General features: G+C 40.6%; 2 protein-coding genes and 1 long non-coding RNA gene across 18 annotated transcripts in view; all 3 read right to left on the minus strand.

Moving 5' to 3' along the window:
• The window catches only part of LOC110502409 (contactin-1a), a 165,526-nt gene extending 164,172 nt beyond the window's left edge, over window positions 1-1,354 (minus strand). The window contains exon 1 of the mRNA XM_036959293.1: window positions 1,221-1,354. The gene's annotated coding sequence lies outside the window, so the exon portion shown is untranslated. The remainder of the gene's footprint in view (window positions 1-1,220) is intronic.
• A 9,246-nt stretch (window positions 1,355-10,600) lies between these two features.
• LOC110499999 (neuronal cell adhesion molecule) overlaps window positions 10,601-19,368 on the minus strand; it is a 151,499-nt gene continuing 142,731 nt past the window's right edge. For all 16 annotated transcript variants that reach the window (XM_036959360.1, XM_036959355.1, XM_036959392.1 and 13 more), the window contains 3 exons: window positions 19,123-19,254; window positions 18,847-18,925; window positions 10,601-13,115 (listed from right to left, as the gene is read on the minus strand). In XM_036959360.1, coding sequence (XP_036815255.1) covers window positions 12,893-13,115; window positions 18,847-18,925; window positions 19,123-19,254 — 434 coding nt within the window. In that variant the 3' untranslated portion in view covers window positions 10,601-12,892. The remainder of the gene's footprint in view (window positions 13,116-18,846; window positions 18,926-19,122; window positions 19,255-19,368) is intronic.
• On the minus strand, window positions 13,771-16,560 carry LOC118943611. Its single transcript, XR_005038844.1, has 2 exons — window positions 14,233-16,560; window positions 13,771-14,200 (listed from the first exon to the last, which is right to left on the minus strand). It is a non-coding gene; the product is annotated as an uncharacterized LOC118943611 (long non-coding RNA).

Genomic DNA, 19,368 nt, shown 5'->3' on the forward strand with positions numbered 1-19,368 from the left:
ATACTATTTGAACCCAGGTCTGCTATGGTATACAACAGGTCATAGGACAGCTGGAGATGCATTAGTAGTCCAGTTTCTAAAATTCAGCCCCTACAAAACAAGCCAATGTATCTGCTACAGGTTCAATATTGACACCCTGCCCAGGTCCTTCAGTTGTCAATCTTTCAGGTATCTCAGATGTCAGTCTTTCAGATGTAACAAATACTGTACGAACGCTAAGTTATCTAATAGACAGCTAAGCACTGCCACTGTTGACTGGAGAAAGCTTCACTACACCTACTGTGTAACAGTGTTGCTATGGGTTGCAGTAATGACTTTGATCTCGAAAGCACCTGTACACGTCATGCAGAAAGAAATTCTAGCTGCAATTAACTAAAGCAGGAATTCAAAATAATAATTATTTTGTAGTCCAGCGTGTCCAGTTATAATGTATCGTTTATAGCGCATACAGTAAACGTCCAGTAGCTAGAAAACCGAGAAAAACCAGGCAGGACGCGCCCATGGTACCTTTGCTGACAACCTGTCTGACATTATAGCGGAATGAGGTGGTTTCCTGACGTTTTGAAAATACAATGAACCCAGCGACCTATATCTCCTGCCGTACGCAAATAATAATAATGAAAAGGCATATTCATCTTGCAGGGATTGGACTGTTGGAAGTGGGTAACCGGCTGTTTTTTTAGCTTAATAAATGATCAGGAAAGGACAAGCGAATAGCCCCTAAAATAACCACCTCTAATGGTATCAATATTATGCCACCGGTAGGCAATTTTATACGTTCAAGGTTTTATGAATGACATAATGAATTAAGCACACAGGTGTTTAATCATCCGTAATGTGGATCAAATACAATCACACTATCCCTCCCCTCAAAAACCATGCAGCCAGCGCTCTGATCTGTCTGTCTGTTGAAGAAAAAATGCATGCCTCTAATTTCACCCAGAATAACGTTTTCCATCAACGTGAAAACAGCATCCCTTCAAGATCATCTCTAAAATCTCAGTTTTGCAGTTGGGCAGAATAGAACGAGAACGCATGTTGCACAAACTTGTCAAAATTGTCTACGATTCTGCATTGCGGTAGGTTCCATCATTACATTCCCATCTCAATCACTGGAAACAACACTGATTCCCTCGCTTTTGCCCATTGCTGCATAGACCCAGATTTTCTAGAAATAATAAAATAAGACATAGAATCAATGAAGCTGTTCATCTTCTTACCTGCAATAGCAGACGATCCGTCCGTCCGATTAACCTTCAAGACTCACACCTGGATCAACAGCACTGCATCTCCGGGCGCTCAGGAGCTCAGATCCGGGAAGAAACTGACAGGCAGCAGAGTCTCTGCCGCGTCCTCGTCGATTGGATGGAGGGCTATGACATTAGGACATGGGGGGGGGGGGGGGGCGCTATTTCATTGGGCGACCGGAGAAGCCATCCAGTCCAAAATGTGTTTGTTTCAGAACAAACGACGTGGCGGACTCATAGCTGAGTGTTGTTTTAGGTATTCTGCACTGTGATCATCATATCTTTTAGTTTCAGCATTAGCTGTACTCTAGGTTAGATGACAGCAACACTTCAATGAGAAAGTGTTGTGTAGGCTATGCATTAGCCTATTATATTTGAGAATGGCGTTGCCTGAAGCATTCTTCATGATTAAAGAGAAGAGATGGGTGTGCTATGCCTCCACTGCATCATTATGCGCTTAGATAAAGTGAAAGGCCTTGTGTCGCATTTCAAACAACTGGGAACTCAGGAACTGGTAACTCGGAAATCTCAAACTTCCCGACTTCATTGCGTTCAAAACAACTGGGAACTCTGAAAAAAAATCTAATCAAATGTTATTGGTCACATATAAGTGTTTAGTAGATGCTATTGCAAGTGTGGCGAAATGCTTGTCCTTCTAGTTCGACAGTGCAGCAATATCTAACAAGTAATGTCTAACAATTTCCCAACAAATACCTAATACACACAAATCTAAGTAAAGGAATAGAATAAAACATATATATATATATATATATATATATATATATATATATATATATATATATATATGGATGAGCAATTTAGAGCATAGGCTAAGATGCAATAGATAGTATAGAACAGAATACAGTATACATTATACATATGAGATGAGTAATGCAAGATATGTAAACATTATTAAAGTGACTCGTGTTCCATTTATTAAAGTGGCCAATGATTTCAAGTCTGTATGTAGGCAGCAGCCTCTCTGTGCTAGTGATTCTAAATCTGAATTCCAACTCTGGAATCCGGGCCTCATTCTAGAGCTCCAACTTTCCAACCTGAAGATCACTGACGTCATGATTTTACCTCTTAATTTTTAGGGTTCACAGTTGTTTTGAATGTGGCATGTGACACGGATGTCGTCATGCAGACTGTCACATACCAAATCAAGATTAGCAGAGGTCACGAGTAATTTAAAAAAAAACACACAAGGGCAGGCTACCTATGAGGAGGTGCTGGGCTGCTGTGGGCTCAGACAAGCGTCTTCGCTGCATTCCATCCCAGTCACATGGGAGAATTTTTTATTGTCTCGATATATCAAATCCTAATAAGCAATGGTGAGCAATAGTCGATTGTCACATGTAATGGTCCTGTAGAGAGAGAGAGAGAGAGAGCGACAGACCACGTATTCACCCTGCACACCCTAAATGACAAAGAAACAAACCAAAACAAAGGCAAAGTCTTGTCATGCTTTGTTTATTTCAAAAAAGCTTTTGACTCAAGTTGGCATGAGGGTCTGCTATACAAATTGATAGAAAGTGGTGTTGGGGGGAAAAACATACAACATTATAAAATCAATGTACACAAACAACAAGTGTGCTGTCAAAATTGGCAAAAAAAACATAAATATTTATTTATTACTTATTTTCCACCATAATTTGCAAATAAATTCATAAAAAATCCTACAATGTGATTTTCTGGATTTTTTTTCTTCTAATTTTGTCTGTCATAGTTGAAGTGTACATATAATGAAAATTACATCTCTCATCTTTTTAAGTGGGAGAACTTGCACAAATGGTGGCTGACTAAATACTTTTTTGCCCCACTGTAGTTGTGTGTCTCTTGTCATCTCTGAGGTCACCAAATAAAACACACTCGTCATACCCATCCCTTAAGTGTCCACGGACCATTCCCACATTCTCACAAGTGGACATTTTGTTTTAAATTCCCAATTTGGGGATTTAGCAGTTGGCCACCTGAAATTACCATGTGTCTGTCTTTCTGCATGGCCAGGAATTTACAACCTGAGATAACAGAACCTGGGTGTAGGAGAGAGTGGGAAGCCATGATCTATACCCGGAAAGGGCCACGTTATGACATGAGTAACTTTGTTATGTAAGAGTAAAACGGTAGAAAAGGAGAGTGCTGAGACTGGAGAGATCAGTTCTTCCATGGATTTGCTCAGCTTCATTACTTTTGTAATGAAGTCTCTTTGAATTCACAAGTTCCAGTATCTGAGAAATATTTGAACCAATATTCCCACGACATTCATCAAATAGCCCTCACATAGACTGGAGGTGTGTTTTAGGTCATTGTCCTGCTGAAAAACAAATGATAGTCCCACTAAGCTCAAACCAGATGGGAGGACGTGTCGCTGCAGAATGCTGTGGTAGCCATGCTGGTTAAATAAATCACAGACAATGTCACCAGCAAAACACCATCATACCTCCTCCATGTTTCACATTGGGAACCACACATGCAAAGATCATCCTTTCACCTACTCTGCGTCTTACATAGACATGGCTGTTGGAACCAAAAATCTAAAATATCGACTCATCAGACAAAAGGACAGATTTCCACTGGTCTAATGTCCGTTGCTCGTGTTTCTTGGCCCAAGCAAGTCTCTTCTTATTATTGTGACCTCTTTCCACATTTTGTTACTTTATTACTTATTCTAAAAAGAAAAGTTTTATTGCCTGCATCAATCAACACACAATACCCCATAATGACAAAGCAAAAACAGGTTTTTAGAAATGTTAGCAAATAAATTTAAATAAAAAAACTGAAATATCACATTTACATAAGTATTCAGACCTTTTACTCAGTACTTGTTGAAGCACTTTTGGCAACGATTACAGCCTCTAGTTGTAAAGAGTGCGCTGAGAGTCGGGAAGCAGGTTCAGGGAGTGTTTTAATAAAGAAATGAAACAATAAACACGTAACACAAACAACGCACCGAAAACAGAGTTAATAACACCTGAGGAAAGAACCAAGGGGAGGTGACAGATATAGGGAAGATAATCAAGGAGGTGATGGAGTCCAGGTGAGTGTCATGAGGCCCAGGTGCGCGAGACGATGGTGACAGGTGGGATAATCAGCAGCCTGATGTCCTAGAGGCCGGAGAGGGAGTATACGTGACAATAGTCTTCTTGGGTATGACGCTACAAGCTTAGCACAGCTGTATTTGGGGAGTTTCTCCCATTCTTCTCTGCAGATCTTCTTAGAGATGACCAAGGCCCATCTCTTCCGATTGCTCAGTTTGACCGGGGCGGCCAGGTCTAGTAAGAGTCTTGGTGGTTCCAAACTTCTTCCATTTAAGAATGATGGAGGCCACTGTGTTCTTGGGGACCTTCAATGCTGCAGACATTTTTTGGTACCCTTCCCCAGATCTGTGCCTCAACACAATCCTGTCTCGGAACTCTATGGACAATTCCTTCAACCTCATGGTTTGGTTTTTGCTCTGACATGCACTGTCAACTGTGGGACCTTATATAGACAGGTGTGTGCCTTTCTAAATCATGTCCAATCAATTGAATTTAACCAAGTTGTAGAAACATTTCAAGGATGATCAATGGAAACATGATGCTCCTGAGCTCAATTTCGAGTCTCATAGCAAAGTGTCTGAACACTTATGTAAATAAAGTATTTCAGTAGCAAAAATGTCTAAAAACCTGTTTTTGCTTTGTCATTATGGGGTATTGTGTGTAAAAAAAACAACTATTTAAGCAATTTTAGAATGAGGCTGGAACGTAACAAAATGTGGAAAAAGCCGAAGGGTCTGAATATTTTCCGAATGCCCTGTACGCTCTGAAGGTTCAGACGGTTGGGTCTGGACAGATGTGAGTGTCTTGGGTCACCACTCATCAACCATATGGAAATGTCACAGAGCAATCATAAACAATTATCATCTCCATCTCTCAAACCTGTGGTGGAAAAGGGCACATTTACATATGGACACAAAGGACCAGACTCTTCATGTCAGGAACAGACGCTCCTCTCAATCACACTACAGAAGGAGAGAGAGAGAGAGAGAGAGAGAGAGAGAGAGAGAGAGAGAGAGAGAGAGAGGGAATCATGTGGAAAGATGCCGTGTCTTCTTCTTTTTCTTCCTGTTAAAAACAGGGGATGCACAGCCTGTCATGGAACATATATCACAGGTTCTCAGTTGATCAGAAACCATGTAAACCAGCTGGACAGACAGGGAGGAGGCGGCAACAGCAGGGAATCAATGGCTAATGGGTGTAGTGGCAGACATACTGTCGACACACAGGCTCTGATCAGTCTTCAGAGGATTGGGAGGATAGGGGGAGGAGAGAGGAGATGGGGTAGGAAGGTGTTGAGGGGGTGGGGAAGAGAGTGAAGATAGGGTGGGGTAGAAGAGGGGAAGGATATGGAAGAGATGGAGAGGGGAACGGTGAGAGGTGGGACGGGAGGGTTGGGGTTATACAGTCGATATTAGAGGCTTGGGAAAGAGATGAAGGAAAAGAGAGGGAAGGAATGGGGGTGGGGTTGTAGGGTTGAAGAGGGCAGCTGCTGTTTCGGTGGTAATTAGCACAAATAAACACAAAGATAATATGATCCTGTTGCCATGAAAATGAATGATTTTGGTGCTCCCAATAGTTTATTTACTGGTAGTATTGTTAGGAAAATGACAGTTGGCCCAGAAGAGTTCCATTTCAAAAACTAAAATCACTGGACAAATCATCAAATCATTGACTAAAACCTAAACCCCAACTAAATATTGTAATGAATAAGAAAGTTGAGGTGACTCATCTGCTTGGAGTAACGCTGGATTGTAAACTGTCATGGTCAAAACCTAATGATACAACACTAGCTAAGATGGGGAGAAGTCTGTCTATAATAAAGCGATGCTCTGCCTTCTTAACAACACTATCAACAAGGTAGGTCCTACTGTTTTGTCCACCTTGACTACTGTTCAGTCGTGTCAGGTCAGGTGCCACAAAGAGGAATTTAGGAAAATTACAACTGGCCCAGAACGGCTGGCCCTTGGATGTACACAGATAACTAACATTAATAATATGCATGTCAATCTCTCCTGGCTCAAAGGGGAGGAGGGATTGACTTCATCACTACTTTTATTTATGACATGTTGAATGCACCGAGCTGTCTGTCTAAACTACTGGCACACAGCTCAGACACCCATGCTTACCCCACAAGACATGCCACCAGAGGTCTCTTCACAGGCCCCAAGTCCAGAACAGACTATGGGAGGAGCACAGTACTACATAGAGCCATGACTACATGGAACTCTATTCCACATCAAGTAACTCACTCAAGCAGTAGAATCAGATGTTAAAAAACAGATACAAATACACCTTATAGAACAGCAGGGTCTGTGAAGAGACACAAACACAGACACGCATATACACACACAATATAACATACGCACAATACACACATACAGATAGATGTCGTGTTGTAGATGCAGTATGTGGGCTGAGGGCCCACACTCAATGTGTTGCAAAATGTAATGTCTGGTTTTTAATTGTACACAACATCAGGGACACCTTCCTAATATTGAGAAGAGCCTCAATTCTTCAAAGCATGGACTTTACAAGTCGTTGATAGCGTTCCACAGGGATGCTGGTCCATGTTTACTTCAATGCTTCCCACAGTTGTGTCAAGTTGGCTGAATGTCCTCTGAGTAATGTTTCTGGACCACAGGAAGAATAACTGCTGTCTTGGCAGGAACTACAGGGGATCTAAAGTAAGTACAAATAGTTATTATGAAAATATTGTCTGATAAATGTATATTTTTATCCATTTTGGTAATAGTATAATAGTTTGGAATGTATACCACTCTACTTGGCAAGCTTGTACACTTACAATGGGGATATAATGAGACTGTGATGTTTCTTCTCATTAGTATGATTGCTTGTTAATCACTAGGTGACAGTAAAGGCTAGAAAACTAATCTGTAAATTTGGGAGCTCACATGACGGTCTACAAATGACATATACCATCTAGCTTGGTACCTGTGAGAGGACAGCAGATAATTACATTTGTATGTATTGATGAGACATTATAGAGCTTGTTTTTTAAATTCATATTTTAAAACCTTCTTTTTTTGGACCTTTCATTTGGTTCTCTGTACATTCAGGAATGTTTGAGTTGCTGGTCTATGTACTGCTATAAATACTGTGAACACACCTGTGAAATAATTATGCTCAATAAATTTCCCAGCGGAAAGAGAAGCCCCACCCACCTAAGTGACCAGAAGGTAAAGTATCCCTGCCAAACAGAGAAGTGGTCCAAGAGCCACCCACCAGACGTCCACACTTCAGTGTATAGTGCTGTGTTGTGTGTGTACTTGCGTGAGGGAGTGTGTTTGTGTGACAGCATATACCAGACGGTGTGTGTGTGTTCCCTCCCAATTACATCCATATACATGCCCATAATGGGGACGGAAGTGTCAACAAGGGATCGCCAACAGACAGCTGAACTATCATGTTTTATCAGGACTTTCTATCTCTTTCTGTCTGTGACTCTCTGTCTGTGACTCTCTATCTCTCTGTCTGTGACTCTCTATCTCTCTCTGTCTGTGACTCTCTCTCTCTGTCTGTGACTCTCTATCTCTCTCTGTTTGTGACTCTATCTCTCTCTCTCTCTGTTTGTGACTATCTCTCTCTCTCTGTTTGTGACTCTATCTCTCCCTCTCTGTCTGTGACTCTCTCTCTGTCTGTGACTCTCTATCTCTCTCTGTTTGTGACTCTATCTCTCTCTCTCTGTCTCTGTGCACCTCTATCTCCCTCACTCCCTGTCTGTGTGTGACTCTCTCTCTCTCTCTCTCTCTCTGTGTGACTCTCTATCCATCTCTCGCTCTCTGTGTGTGACTCTCTATCTCCCTCTCTCTCCCTCCAGTTTACAGTGAGGCAAGCAGCAGACTTCATAAACTCAGCAGCCTGGCTCACAGCATGTTATTGGTGTGTTTTAGGAGGGACTCCTCCTCCTACCTTTTCCTGTCAGGGAGACGTGTGTTTTCATTTCACCCAAGTTCCCTCGGGATGTCTTTCATCGCTAAAAATATCCCAGGTTTAAGCACCCCAATGTGTTTAGCATTCTTTTCATGACAAAATATAGCCTCTCAACCAAACCACACTTACACACACCTTACCCCCCAGCTCTGTGAAGGTGTGAAAACATCGTCCTCTATTCCCATTGCCAATGACTTGGTCTGTAGTGGAGCAAACCACACTGCTGCTATGAGACATTATGATGATTAAATCAATCATGAGACGCCAGCAAAAATTGACTTTCCATTTATCTGACTTTCATTTATCTCCATGTCCATCTCTTATATTTAGACTCACAATTAAGTGGTTTAACATGGTATTTTCAGGCCAACCATGGCTACAAGTAGAACACAGAACAAGTAGAACACAAAACAATTAGAACACAAAACAATTGGAACACAAAACAAGTACAACACAAAACAAGTAGAACACAAAACAAGTAGAACACAAAACAAGTAGAACACAAAACAATTGGAACACAAAACAAGTAGAACACAAAACAAGTAGAACACAAAACAATTGGAACACAAAACAATTGGAACACAAAACAATTGGAACACAAAACAAGTAGAACACAAAACAAGTAGAACACAAAACAATTAGAACACAAAACAATTAGAACACAAAACAATTAGAACCCAAAACAATTAGAACACAAAACAATTAGAACCCAAAACAATTAGAACACAAAACAATTAGAACACAAAACAAGTAGAACCCAAAACAATTAGAACCCAAAACAATTAGAACACAAAACAATTAGAACACAAAACAATTACAACACAAAACAATTAGAACACAAAACAAGTAGAAGACAAAACAAGTAGAAGACAAAACAATTAGAACACGAAACAATTAGAACACAAAACAATTAGAACACAAAACAATTAGAACACAAAACAAGTAGAAGACAAAACAAGTAGAAGACAAAACAATTAGAACACAAAACAATTAGAACCCAAAACAATTTGACATAAACAGTTGCATTCAGGAGTTTTGACAAATGTCAATAAAAAAATAAGGTCCACTAAAGAGAAAACCTGATCAAAATGAATTGATATGAAGCTGTAAGTACAGAAATGGTTTGCTCAGTGGGAAATGAATATCCAACTAGTCAGCGACAACTGTGGGGGGTTTGTGACAGTAACTATGTGAGCTTATTACAGTATTATAGGCACAATGTCCTGGGATTTCCTATGTTGTTCTGTTGAAGAACCCCTTACAGTATTATAGACACAATGTCCTGGGATTTCCTATGATGTTCTGTTGAAGAACCCCTTACAGTATTATAGACACAATGTCCTGGGATTTACTATGTTGTTCTGTTGAAGAACCCCTTACAGTATTATAGACACAATGTCCTGGGATTTCCTATGATGTTCTGTTGAAGAACCCCTTACAGTATTATAGACACAATGTCCTGGGATTTCCTATGTTGTTCTGTTGAAGAACCCCTTACAGTATTATAGACACAATGTCCTGGGATTTCCTATGATGTTCTGTTGAAGAACCCCTTACAGTATTATAGACACAATGTCCTGGGATTTACTATGTTGTTCTGTTGAAGAACCCCTTACAGTATTATAGACACAATGTCCTGGGATTTCCTATGATGTTCTGTTGAAGAACCCCTTACAGTATTATAGACACAATGTCCTGGGATTTCCTATGATGTTCTGTTGAAGAACCCCTTACAGTATTATAGACACAATGTCCTGGGATTTCCTATGTTGTTCTGTTGAAGAACCCCTTACAGTATTATAGACACAATGTCCTGGGATTTCCTATGATGTTCTGTTGAAGAACCCCTTACAGTATTATAGACACTATGTCCTGGGATTTCCTATGATGTTCTGTTGAAGAACCTCGTACCTTCTAATGACTGTAGTGTGGTCTGTGAGTATCATAGATAAAAAGTCTCAATTTTTCATAGATCGCTTTTTGTAGCTCAAACCATTCGACTCTACAGAAGTTTTGTATAAAATACCCATCCCTGGGCCCCTTCGGGATCTGCCCTCGTCTCAAACAGACATTCTAGCTCATCTCCCGTTAATCACACAGACTAATGATTGGTATCTGTTGATACAGAAGACTAATACAACGCTACAACCAAGAAGTCTGTAACTCAACGTCCAAAATGGGACTCATTGGGTTAATACAGTATAATGTCATATTTAGGGGACCATTTTGTAGCTCTTGCTGTATAATTGCCTTCATCAGATACGTTACCTTGGTCCTATCAGGGAATGCTGAATGCTCCGTTTGCTTGCAGGGCATAAGAACAGTCAGAATGAAGCTTTACAGTAAAAGATAGAACTGACATCAAAGCAGATCATTATATTTTATTCATTCATTATATTTCCACTTCATTCTTGCAATAAGTGGAGAAACTTAAATATAAATGAAAAGAGACATAAATTGTTAGTAAAAACCTTGAAACTGTTTTTGAATAAGAATACAACCGTTTTGCAATACTGTCACAAAGTGGATGAGTTTGGCAGACTTTGTGCTGAATAACCCACATGAAGCAGAAAACCACAATGTTATAGTACATTATAGTACTTATCTAACACTCCAAAGTACATTAAATCTCAATGTTTACTGAGTACTGTATGGTTTCATTTAATACAGAGAAGTGACATTTCAGAAATACACAACTAAATTGCTGACAAATGAAAAAAACTCAAATTTGAACTCATGGGCAACATTTGTCCTGTTAGTTACAATAAAGTACAATGTTCACAGCTAAGAAAAAAGAAAAAAAAAAGAAAAAAATGCACACATATATATATATATATATATATATAGTAGCCTATATTGAACACAGCTCTCTCAAACTATTTCATGCAGTTCTTCCTTTCAGGTTGTCATCAAATTTTGTAATTTAGGTGAACCATCCCTTTAATTAAGCTCTTCTAGCTGTGTTTCTCTGTACATTCAAAATGATATATTTACAAATTCAACAAATAATCGACATTTCTGTAAAAAAAAAACAACAACAACAATGTAAAACTTGATGCAAGTTAAGAAAAGAAAATAGCTTGCGAACCCTTGTCACCTCAAATGTACTTCCTACGAGTGAGCACCTCTTTCCTAGCATGACTAATATCCCCTCAACAACAGCACACACACACGTGCACACGGACACACGCACCACAAGAAGAGCCATGAGGTCACCATCTGACAAGAAGAGCCATAAGGTCACCATCAGGTGAGATCATGTGAGTTGCAAACCACAGGAAATGAGGTCACATGCAGGTCAAAGGTCATGAGGATGACGTCATGAGGGCGTGTATAGCATCAGCATTTGCATTCGCAGCAAAATAATAATACATTTAGGAGCTCTCTGTCTGCATATACATACTGTACAAAATCCTGCACTGTAAATTCAACCTTTACTTTTGTTACTGTAAATTCAACCTTTACCTTTGTTACTGTAAATTCAACATTTACCTTTGCTACTGTAAATTCAACCTTTACATTTGTTACTGTAAATTCAACTTTTACCTTTGTTACTGTAAATTCAACCTTTACCTTTGTTACTGTAAATTCAACATTTACTTTTGTTACTGCAAATTCAACCTTTACCTTTGTTACTGTAATTTCAACTTTTACCTTTGCTACTGTAAATTCAACCTTTACCTTTGTTACCTTAAATTCAACCTTTAACTTTGCTACTGTAAATTCAACCTTTACCTTTGTTACTGTAAATTCAACCTTTACCTCTGTTACTGTAAATTCAACCTTTACCTTTGTTACTGTAAATTCAACCTTTCACTATGTGACTGTTAATTCAACCTTTCACTATGTTACTATAAATTCAACCTTTCCCTTTGTTACTGTAAATTCAACCTTTACCTTTGTTACTGTAAATTCAACCTTTACCTTTGTTACTGTAAATTCAACTTTTCATTATGTGACTGTTAATTCAACCTTTCTGCAACAACAACTGTATAAACTGTACAAACTGCCCATCTTGCAAAAATACATAGAATAATAGCCATACATTTAGTAACTCATTTCACCACTAGGTCCACAAAGACATTGATGCCTCTTTATGGTGGCCCTGAGGGACAAAAAGTACCTCTAACATACACAATAATATCAAGATAACGCTTTGACTGTAAAAACAATATGGTAAATGATACAAATGTGAACCGCATAGTAGTCCAAGATAGACAATATCTTCTGTGTAATATACTAATTAGTGTTAATCTCAATATGTTAATATATGTATGTACATAATTTCAGGATTTCCATGCACTGTATAAGAATCGTAGTCCTCCAGGAGTATCTAGTATCTCCAATGTGTATCTTATGTGTCTGTGACAGCAGGGTGGTTCTCAGTGGTGGTTCTGGGTGCAGATGGGTGGGGCATGTAATGATGATGATGATGATGATGATGATGATAAGCCACACAATGATGTGATTGCCCTGTGATATGGGGGGATGGAACAGTCACCGCAGTGTCTCCTATTGACTGGGAGGATAAACGTCTAATTAGCTACGCAAAGAATATATAAGAATCTGCAACACTGCCTAGTGGCCTGGCTACACAAAAAAAGGTGCATATACTGTAGCGCCACCTAGTGGCCTGGCTGACCAGTTGACTGGCTACACAAAGGAGTTCATAGCGGTTGTGTTAACCGGGGAGTGGGCCTCAGCAGTTTCCCTGATGGAGCTCTTTCCGCTGTACTGCCCAATAAAAGACCCATCCTCGTTGAACTGTCCATCTCCACCTGCATAGTCAACTAAACTTTCGTCACTGCTGTCCCTGTGCACCGTCCCGTTAGAAGGTGTGCGGCTCCCTTTTAACGGCTTATGGTCCTCAGTGTCACTAGGAGAAAAGGACATGCAGGTGTTATGATGACATGAGAATGTAAACAAGGAGTTTAGTGCATGGCCTTTTTTTTTTTTTTAGATGGAGCGTTTGAAGGGCTGCCAATTAATTTGACTTTGATTTCCCAGGTCAAAGGTAGTTTTGTAATTTCCTTATTAATATGGAAAGTAGGATAGCCCAAGGCCTGATCCATTGATCTATCCCATCAGTCTACAATTTTAGTTACTTATGATAATATTGTATAAATACTTAAATATGTACTCAAATAGTACTACATCTGATAGTCATTAACATTTCTGTCCACTGCAGCAGATTCATTTTCTGTAGCAGAATTTACTTTGCCCCAAGTCAAAAAAAAAAATGGAGACATGATCGATTAGTTGGTTCCATCACGCAACAGGGGAATTCAAGCAAAATCATACCTGTTCTGAATTCCTCATGAAAGCATAACACGAGGTGGAAAATAACAACATGTGCTGTGTTGCTAGACACAAACTTTTCTCACCAACAAAGGTTGCAATGAGAAACAGAAAATCCAAGGCAATGATATAAATAAACAAATATGAAAAGCACATTTTCAGCCAAATGACTCAACGCAAAAAAATACAAATTATTACAATTTTGCAAACAAATGAAGAAACAGCAAATAACGTTTTTTTTTTTTTTTTTAAAACATTAGTTAGACAACATTGAAATCGATGTGAGGTTATGATTCCTGACAGTGAATAGCAGGTGAACACTCCTTCATAAAGCTTCAATAATGATTATTCATAATTTACTACGTGTTATTACCATTCATAACAGGTTATGTCAGCTTATATCACAATGCATAAAAATGACTACCGGGATCAGGCTACAATCTACAGTTAACTGATCAAAATCACTGCATATGGCACAAAAACATTATCCTATGATATGTTATGACATCACTATGTAGGCTTTATGACATCTCATAACCGTTTAGAAGACACATAAGGACAGTGGTGTAATCCTGGGATGGATTTTACAACAAGCCTTTAGTTACTGTTTATCTAACAGACATCACAGTATAGCAGCTCTTTGGTTCCTCCTCTCACACCAGTCTAGCAGTACCCTTCCTTACCTTGCCTGACACCTAGCAGTACCCTTCCTTACCTTGCCTGACACCTAGCAGTACCCTTCCTTACCTTGCCTGACACCTAGCAGTACCCTTCCTTACCTTGGCTGACACCTAGCAGTACCCTTCCTTACCTTGGTTAACACCTAGCAGTACCCTTCCTTACCTTGCCTGACACCTAGCAGTACTCTGCAGTCACACCAGAACAGGTCGGTAGAGTTAGGTTGTTATAGTACAGGACTTACTGCAGTCACACCAGAACAGGTCAGTAGAGTTAGGTTGTTATAGTACAGGACTTACTTCAGTCACACCAGAACAGGTCAGTAGAGTTAGGTTGTTATAGTACAGGACTTACTGCAGTCACACCAGAACAGGTCAGTAGAGTTAGGTGGTTATAGTACAGGACTTACTGCAGTCACACCAGAACAGGTCAGTAGAGTTAGGTGGTTATAGTACAGGACTTACTGCAGTCACACCAGAACAGGTCAGTAGAGTTAGGTGGTTATAGTACAGGACTTACTGCAGTCACACCAGAACAGGTCAGTAGAGTTAGGTTGTTATAGTACAGGACTTACTGCAGTCACACCAGAACAGGTCAGTAGAGTTAGGTTGTTATAGTACAGGACTTACTGCAGTCACACCAGAACAGGTCAGTAGAGTTAGGTTGTTATAGTACAGGACTTACTTCAGTCACACCAGAACAGGTCAGTAGAGTTAGGTTGTTATAGTACAGGACTTACTGCAGTCACACCAGAACAGGTCAGTAGAGTTAGGTGGTTATAGTACAGGACTTACTGCAGTCACACCAGAACAGGTCAGTAGAGTTAGGTTGTTATAGTACAGGACTTACTGCAGTCACACCAGAACAGGTCAGTAGAGTTAGGTTGTTATAGTACAGGACTTACTTCAGTCACACCAGAACAGGTCAGTAGAGTTAGGTTGTTATAGTACAGGACTTACTGCAGTCACACCAGAACAGGTCAGTAGAGTTAGGTGGTTATAGTACAGGACTTACTGCAGTCACACCAGAACAGGTCAGTAGAGTTAGGTGGTTATAGTACAGGACTTACTGCAGTCACACCAGAACAGGTCAGTAGAGTTAGGTTGTTATAGTACAGGACTTACTGCAGTCACACCAGAACAGGTCAGTAGAGTTAGGTTGTTATAGTACAGGACTTACTGCAGTCACACCAGAACAGGTCAGTAGAGTTAGGTTGTTATAGTACAGGACTTACTGCAGTCACACCAGAACAGGTCAGTAGAGTTAGGTTGTTATAGTACAGGACTTACTGCAGTCACACCAGAACAGGTCAGTAGAGTTAGGTTGTTATAGTACAGGACTTACTGCAGTCACACCAGAACAGGTCAGTAGAGTTAGGTTGTTATAGTACAGGACTTACTGCAGTCACACCAGAACAGGTCAGTAGAGTTAGGTTGTTATGTCTCTATTGACATAAAGCTCTAGTCCACCTTGGTTGGAATAATGGCATCGATGGAAAGATTGATATCTCTTCACAAAGGCACTCTAATATCATACATTTAGCCTTGTGATATATTATCTAATACTTGTTTTTTTAACGATTTAAACTGTGTTATATTGTCTATTATTTTCTTATTTGAATGGACAGATTAGAGTTTCTCTCATGTTAGGATCACAAACTAGATAGAGTTATGATGTGGACAATAGCATTTAGCCTTGTATAAACTTTAAATAGCATCCTTTTAGCCCTGGGATTGACAGTACTCTCAGTGCTGGCCATGTCCCTCCAACAGTAGCTTCATACTGGATAACATATACTGTACATATCTAGGATTTCATCCAATACATTATTGCCTACAGTAATTTTCTTATAAGATCTTCACCACATTACGCACATCAGACAACATTATATATCCATAATCTATAGATGTATGTATCACAGCATATCATGTATATTATATAACATATTTATGTTTAAATATATGATACAAAAAGTAATAATAGCAAATACAAAAGCAAAACCCATCAGATAAATTGGGGATAAAGCTGGACCAGTACAAAATAAGGTTTCCAAAACGCTATACATAAATAAAGTGCTTCACCGTTCTTCATATTTGCATGCGTGGTTGGAAAAGCAAGCAGTCTAGAAAAATGATTAGAGGATGCTAGTGCAAGCATATCTAGATTACTGCAGATAGTTAGAGCTAATATGGACTGGGATGAGTGCCCTCACTGTATGCTTATGTATGCAAACATTCATTTACTAAGCATGTACAGTGGGGCAAAAAAGTATTTAGTCAGCCACCAATTGTGCAAGTTCTCCCACTTAAAAAGATGAGAGAGGCCTGTAATTTTCATCATAGGTACACTTCAACTATGACAGACAAAATGAGAGAAAAAAAATCCAGAAAATCACATTGTAGGATTTTTTATGAATTTATTTGCAAATTATGGTGGGAAATAAGTATTTGGTCACCTACAAACAAGCAAGACTTCTGGCTCTCACAGACCTGTAACTTCTTCTTTAAGAGGCTCCTCTGTCCTCCACTCGTTACCTGTATTAATGGCACCTGTTTGAACTTGTTATCAGTATAAAAGACACCTGTCCACAACCTCAAACAGTCACACTCCAAACTCCACTATGGCCAAGACCAAAGAGCTGTCAAAGGACACCAGAAACAAAATTGTAGACCTGCACCAGGCTGGGAAGTCTGAATCTGCAATAGGTAAGCAGCTTGGTTTGAAGAAATCAACTGTGGGAGCAATTATTAGGAAATGGAAGACATACAAGACCATTGATAATCTCCCTCGATCTGGGGCTCCACGCAAGATCTCACCCCGTGGGGTCAAAATGACCACAAGAACGGTGAGCAAAAATCCCAGAACCACACGGGGGGGACCTAGTGTATGACCTGCAGAGAGCTGGGACCAAAGTAACAAAGCCTACCATCAGTAACACACTACGCCGCCAGGGACTCAAATCCTGCAGTGCCAGTCGTGTCCCCCTGCTTAAGCCAGTACATGTCCAGGCCCGTCTGAAGTTTGCTAGAGAGCATTTGGATGATCCAGAAGAAGATTGGGAGAATGTCATATGGTCAGATGAAACCAAAATATAACTTTTTGGTAAAAACTCAACTTGTCGTGTTTGGAGGACAAAGAATGCTGAGTTGCATCCAAAGAACACCATACCTACTGTGAAGCATGGATGTGGAAACATCATGCTTTGGGGCTGTTCTTCTGCAAAGGGACCAGGAAGACTGATCCGTGTAAAGGTAAGAATGAATGGGGCCATGTATCACGAGATATTGAGTGAAAACCTCCTTCCATCAGCAAGGGCTTTGAAGATGAAACGTGGCTGGGTCTTTCAGCATGACAATGATCCCAAACACACCGCCCGGGCAACGAAGGAGTGGCTTTGTAAGAAGCATTTCAAGGTCCTGGAGTGGCCTAGCCAGTCTCCAGATCTCAACCCCATAGAAAATCTTTGGAGGGAGTTGAAAGTCCGTGTTGCCCAGCAACAGCCCCAAAACATCACTGCTCTAGAGGAGATCTGCATGGAGGAATGGGCCAAAATACCAGCAACAGTGTGTGAAAACCTTGTGAAGACTTACAGAAAACGTTTGACCTCTGTCATTGCCAACAAAGGGTACATAACAAAGTATTGAGATAAACTTTTGTTATTGACCAAATACTTATTTTCCACCATAATTTGCAAATAAATTCATAGAAAAATCCTACAATGTGATTTTCTGGATTTTTTTCTCTCATTTTGTCTGTCTAGGTTGAAGTGTACCTATGATGAAAATTACAGGCCTCTCTCATCTTTTTAAGTGGGAGAATTTGCACAATTGGTGGCTGACTAAATACTTTTTTGCCCCACTGTATATTATATAATACAATAGCTATATTTATATGCATAATGTATTCATTACAAAGGGATTCATTTGATTAGAAATGAGAAATGAGTGGGGCAGGTTTCAGTATCTACGCATGCCAGTTTGGGATGCTGTAACTGAGTACTGCAAATTTTCCTGACAGTCCTTGGGAAAGTTTTTAAAAGCTTGAAAATCCCCTAAAACTTAGACCTGAATTATATTGTATATCCTGCTTCTCGAACGACGCAACACAGTCAAACACACTACAATATCAATCTGTTGGTGGGGCACACAAGCCACCAACACACTAAGCAGAGGAGAATCCAATCGCCCCCCCCCCCCCCCCCCTGTCCCTGAACCCGTCACTAACCCCACTTCTGACCCAGACCCCCCCCCCCCCCCCCCCCCCTGTCCCCCCCCCCTGTCCCCATCTCTGACCCCGTCCCCATCTCTGACCCCATCCCCATCTCTGACCCCATCCCAACGTCCTCCCTTAGAACAGGCTTGTGCTTTACTGTGTAGCGCCAAAGAGCTGCACTGACAGAATCCTTGTTGGAACGATGCTGGTCCTGGAGGGGGGGGTTTGAAAGGTCAGCTGTAAGAGGGGGGTCTGAGGCAAAGCAGCTGGAGGTCAGCTGTAAGGAGGGGGGGCGGGGCAGAGCTCCTGCCCAGCTGAGAGGATACCAGGTCAGGGGAGGGAGCGAGGCCTTGGTGGGGTGGTTGGCTTGGGGCAGGTGTAGGATCTTGGCCCACGGGCTCCAGATTCACGTTTCTCACCTGTATTCCCCAAAAGTACAGTCATCCTCTTTCATGGGCTGGAACTCTGGGTCTGTGTGAGCATCCTCTTTTTCTTTCACTAGGGACAGAGATTGAGCAAATTGGTCTGTTACTATGACCTGAGCTAGGTGATGGATGTGGAGACGGAAGTGAGTGTGTTTGTGTGTGCGTGTCTGCATACACATGTGTGTGTGTGAACGTTTGCGCACTTGTGTGTCTGTGTATACGTGTGTGTGTGTGTGTGTGTGTGTGTGTGTGTGTGTGTGTGTCACCCACCTGGGTATTTGCCTCCCTTATTCCTCTTAATGAAGCAGATGATGAGGAGGACGAGGATGAGGAGAGCGATGGCACACATCAGGCCGATGAACCAGCCCTGAGTAGCGATGTCAGCCTGTCTGGATGGCATAGCTGGTCAGGCACCAACGGGAAGAGAACATTAGAAAACTGTTAATGACAGTCCTGCTTGCTTTAACTGAGGAAGGTAAACCTTGTTCCTATACTGTAATATAATGACAATGTTAA

The sequence above is a fragment of the Oncorhynchus mykiss genome, chromosome 2 (genome assembly GCF_013265735.2).
Source record: "Oncorhynchus mykiss isolate Arlee chromosome 2, USDA_OmykA_1.1, whole genome shotgun sequence".
NCBI lineage: Eukaryota > Metazoa > Chordata > Actinopteri > Salmoniformes > Salmonidae > Oncorhynchus > Oncorhynchus mykiss.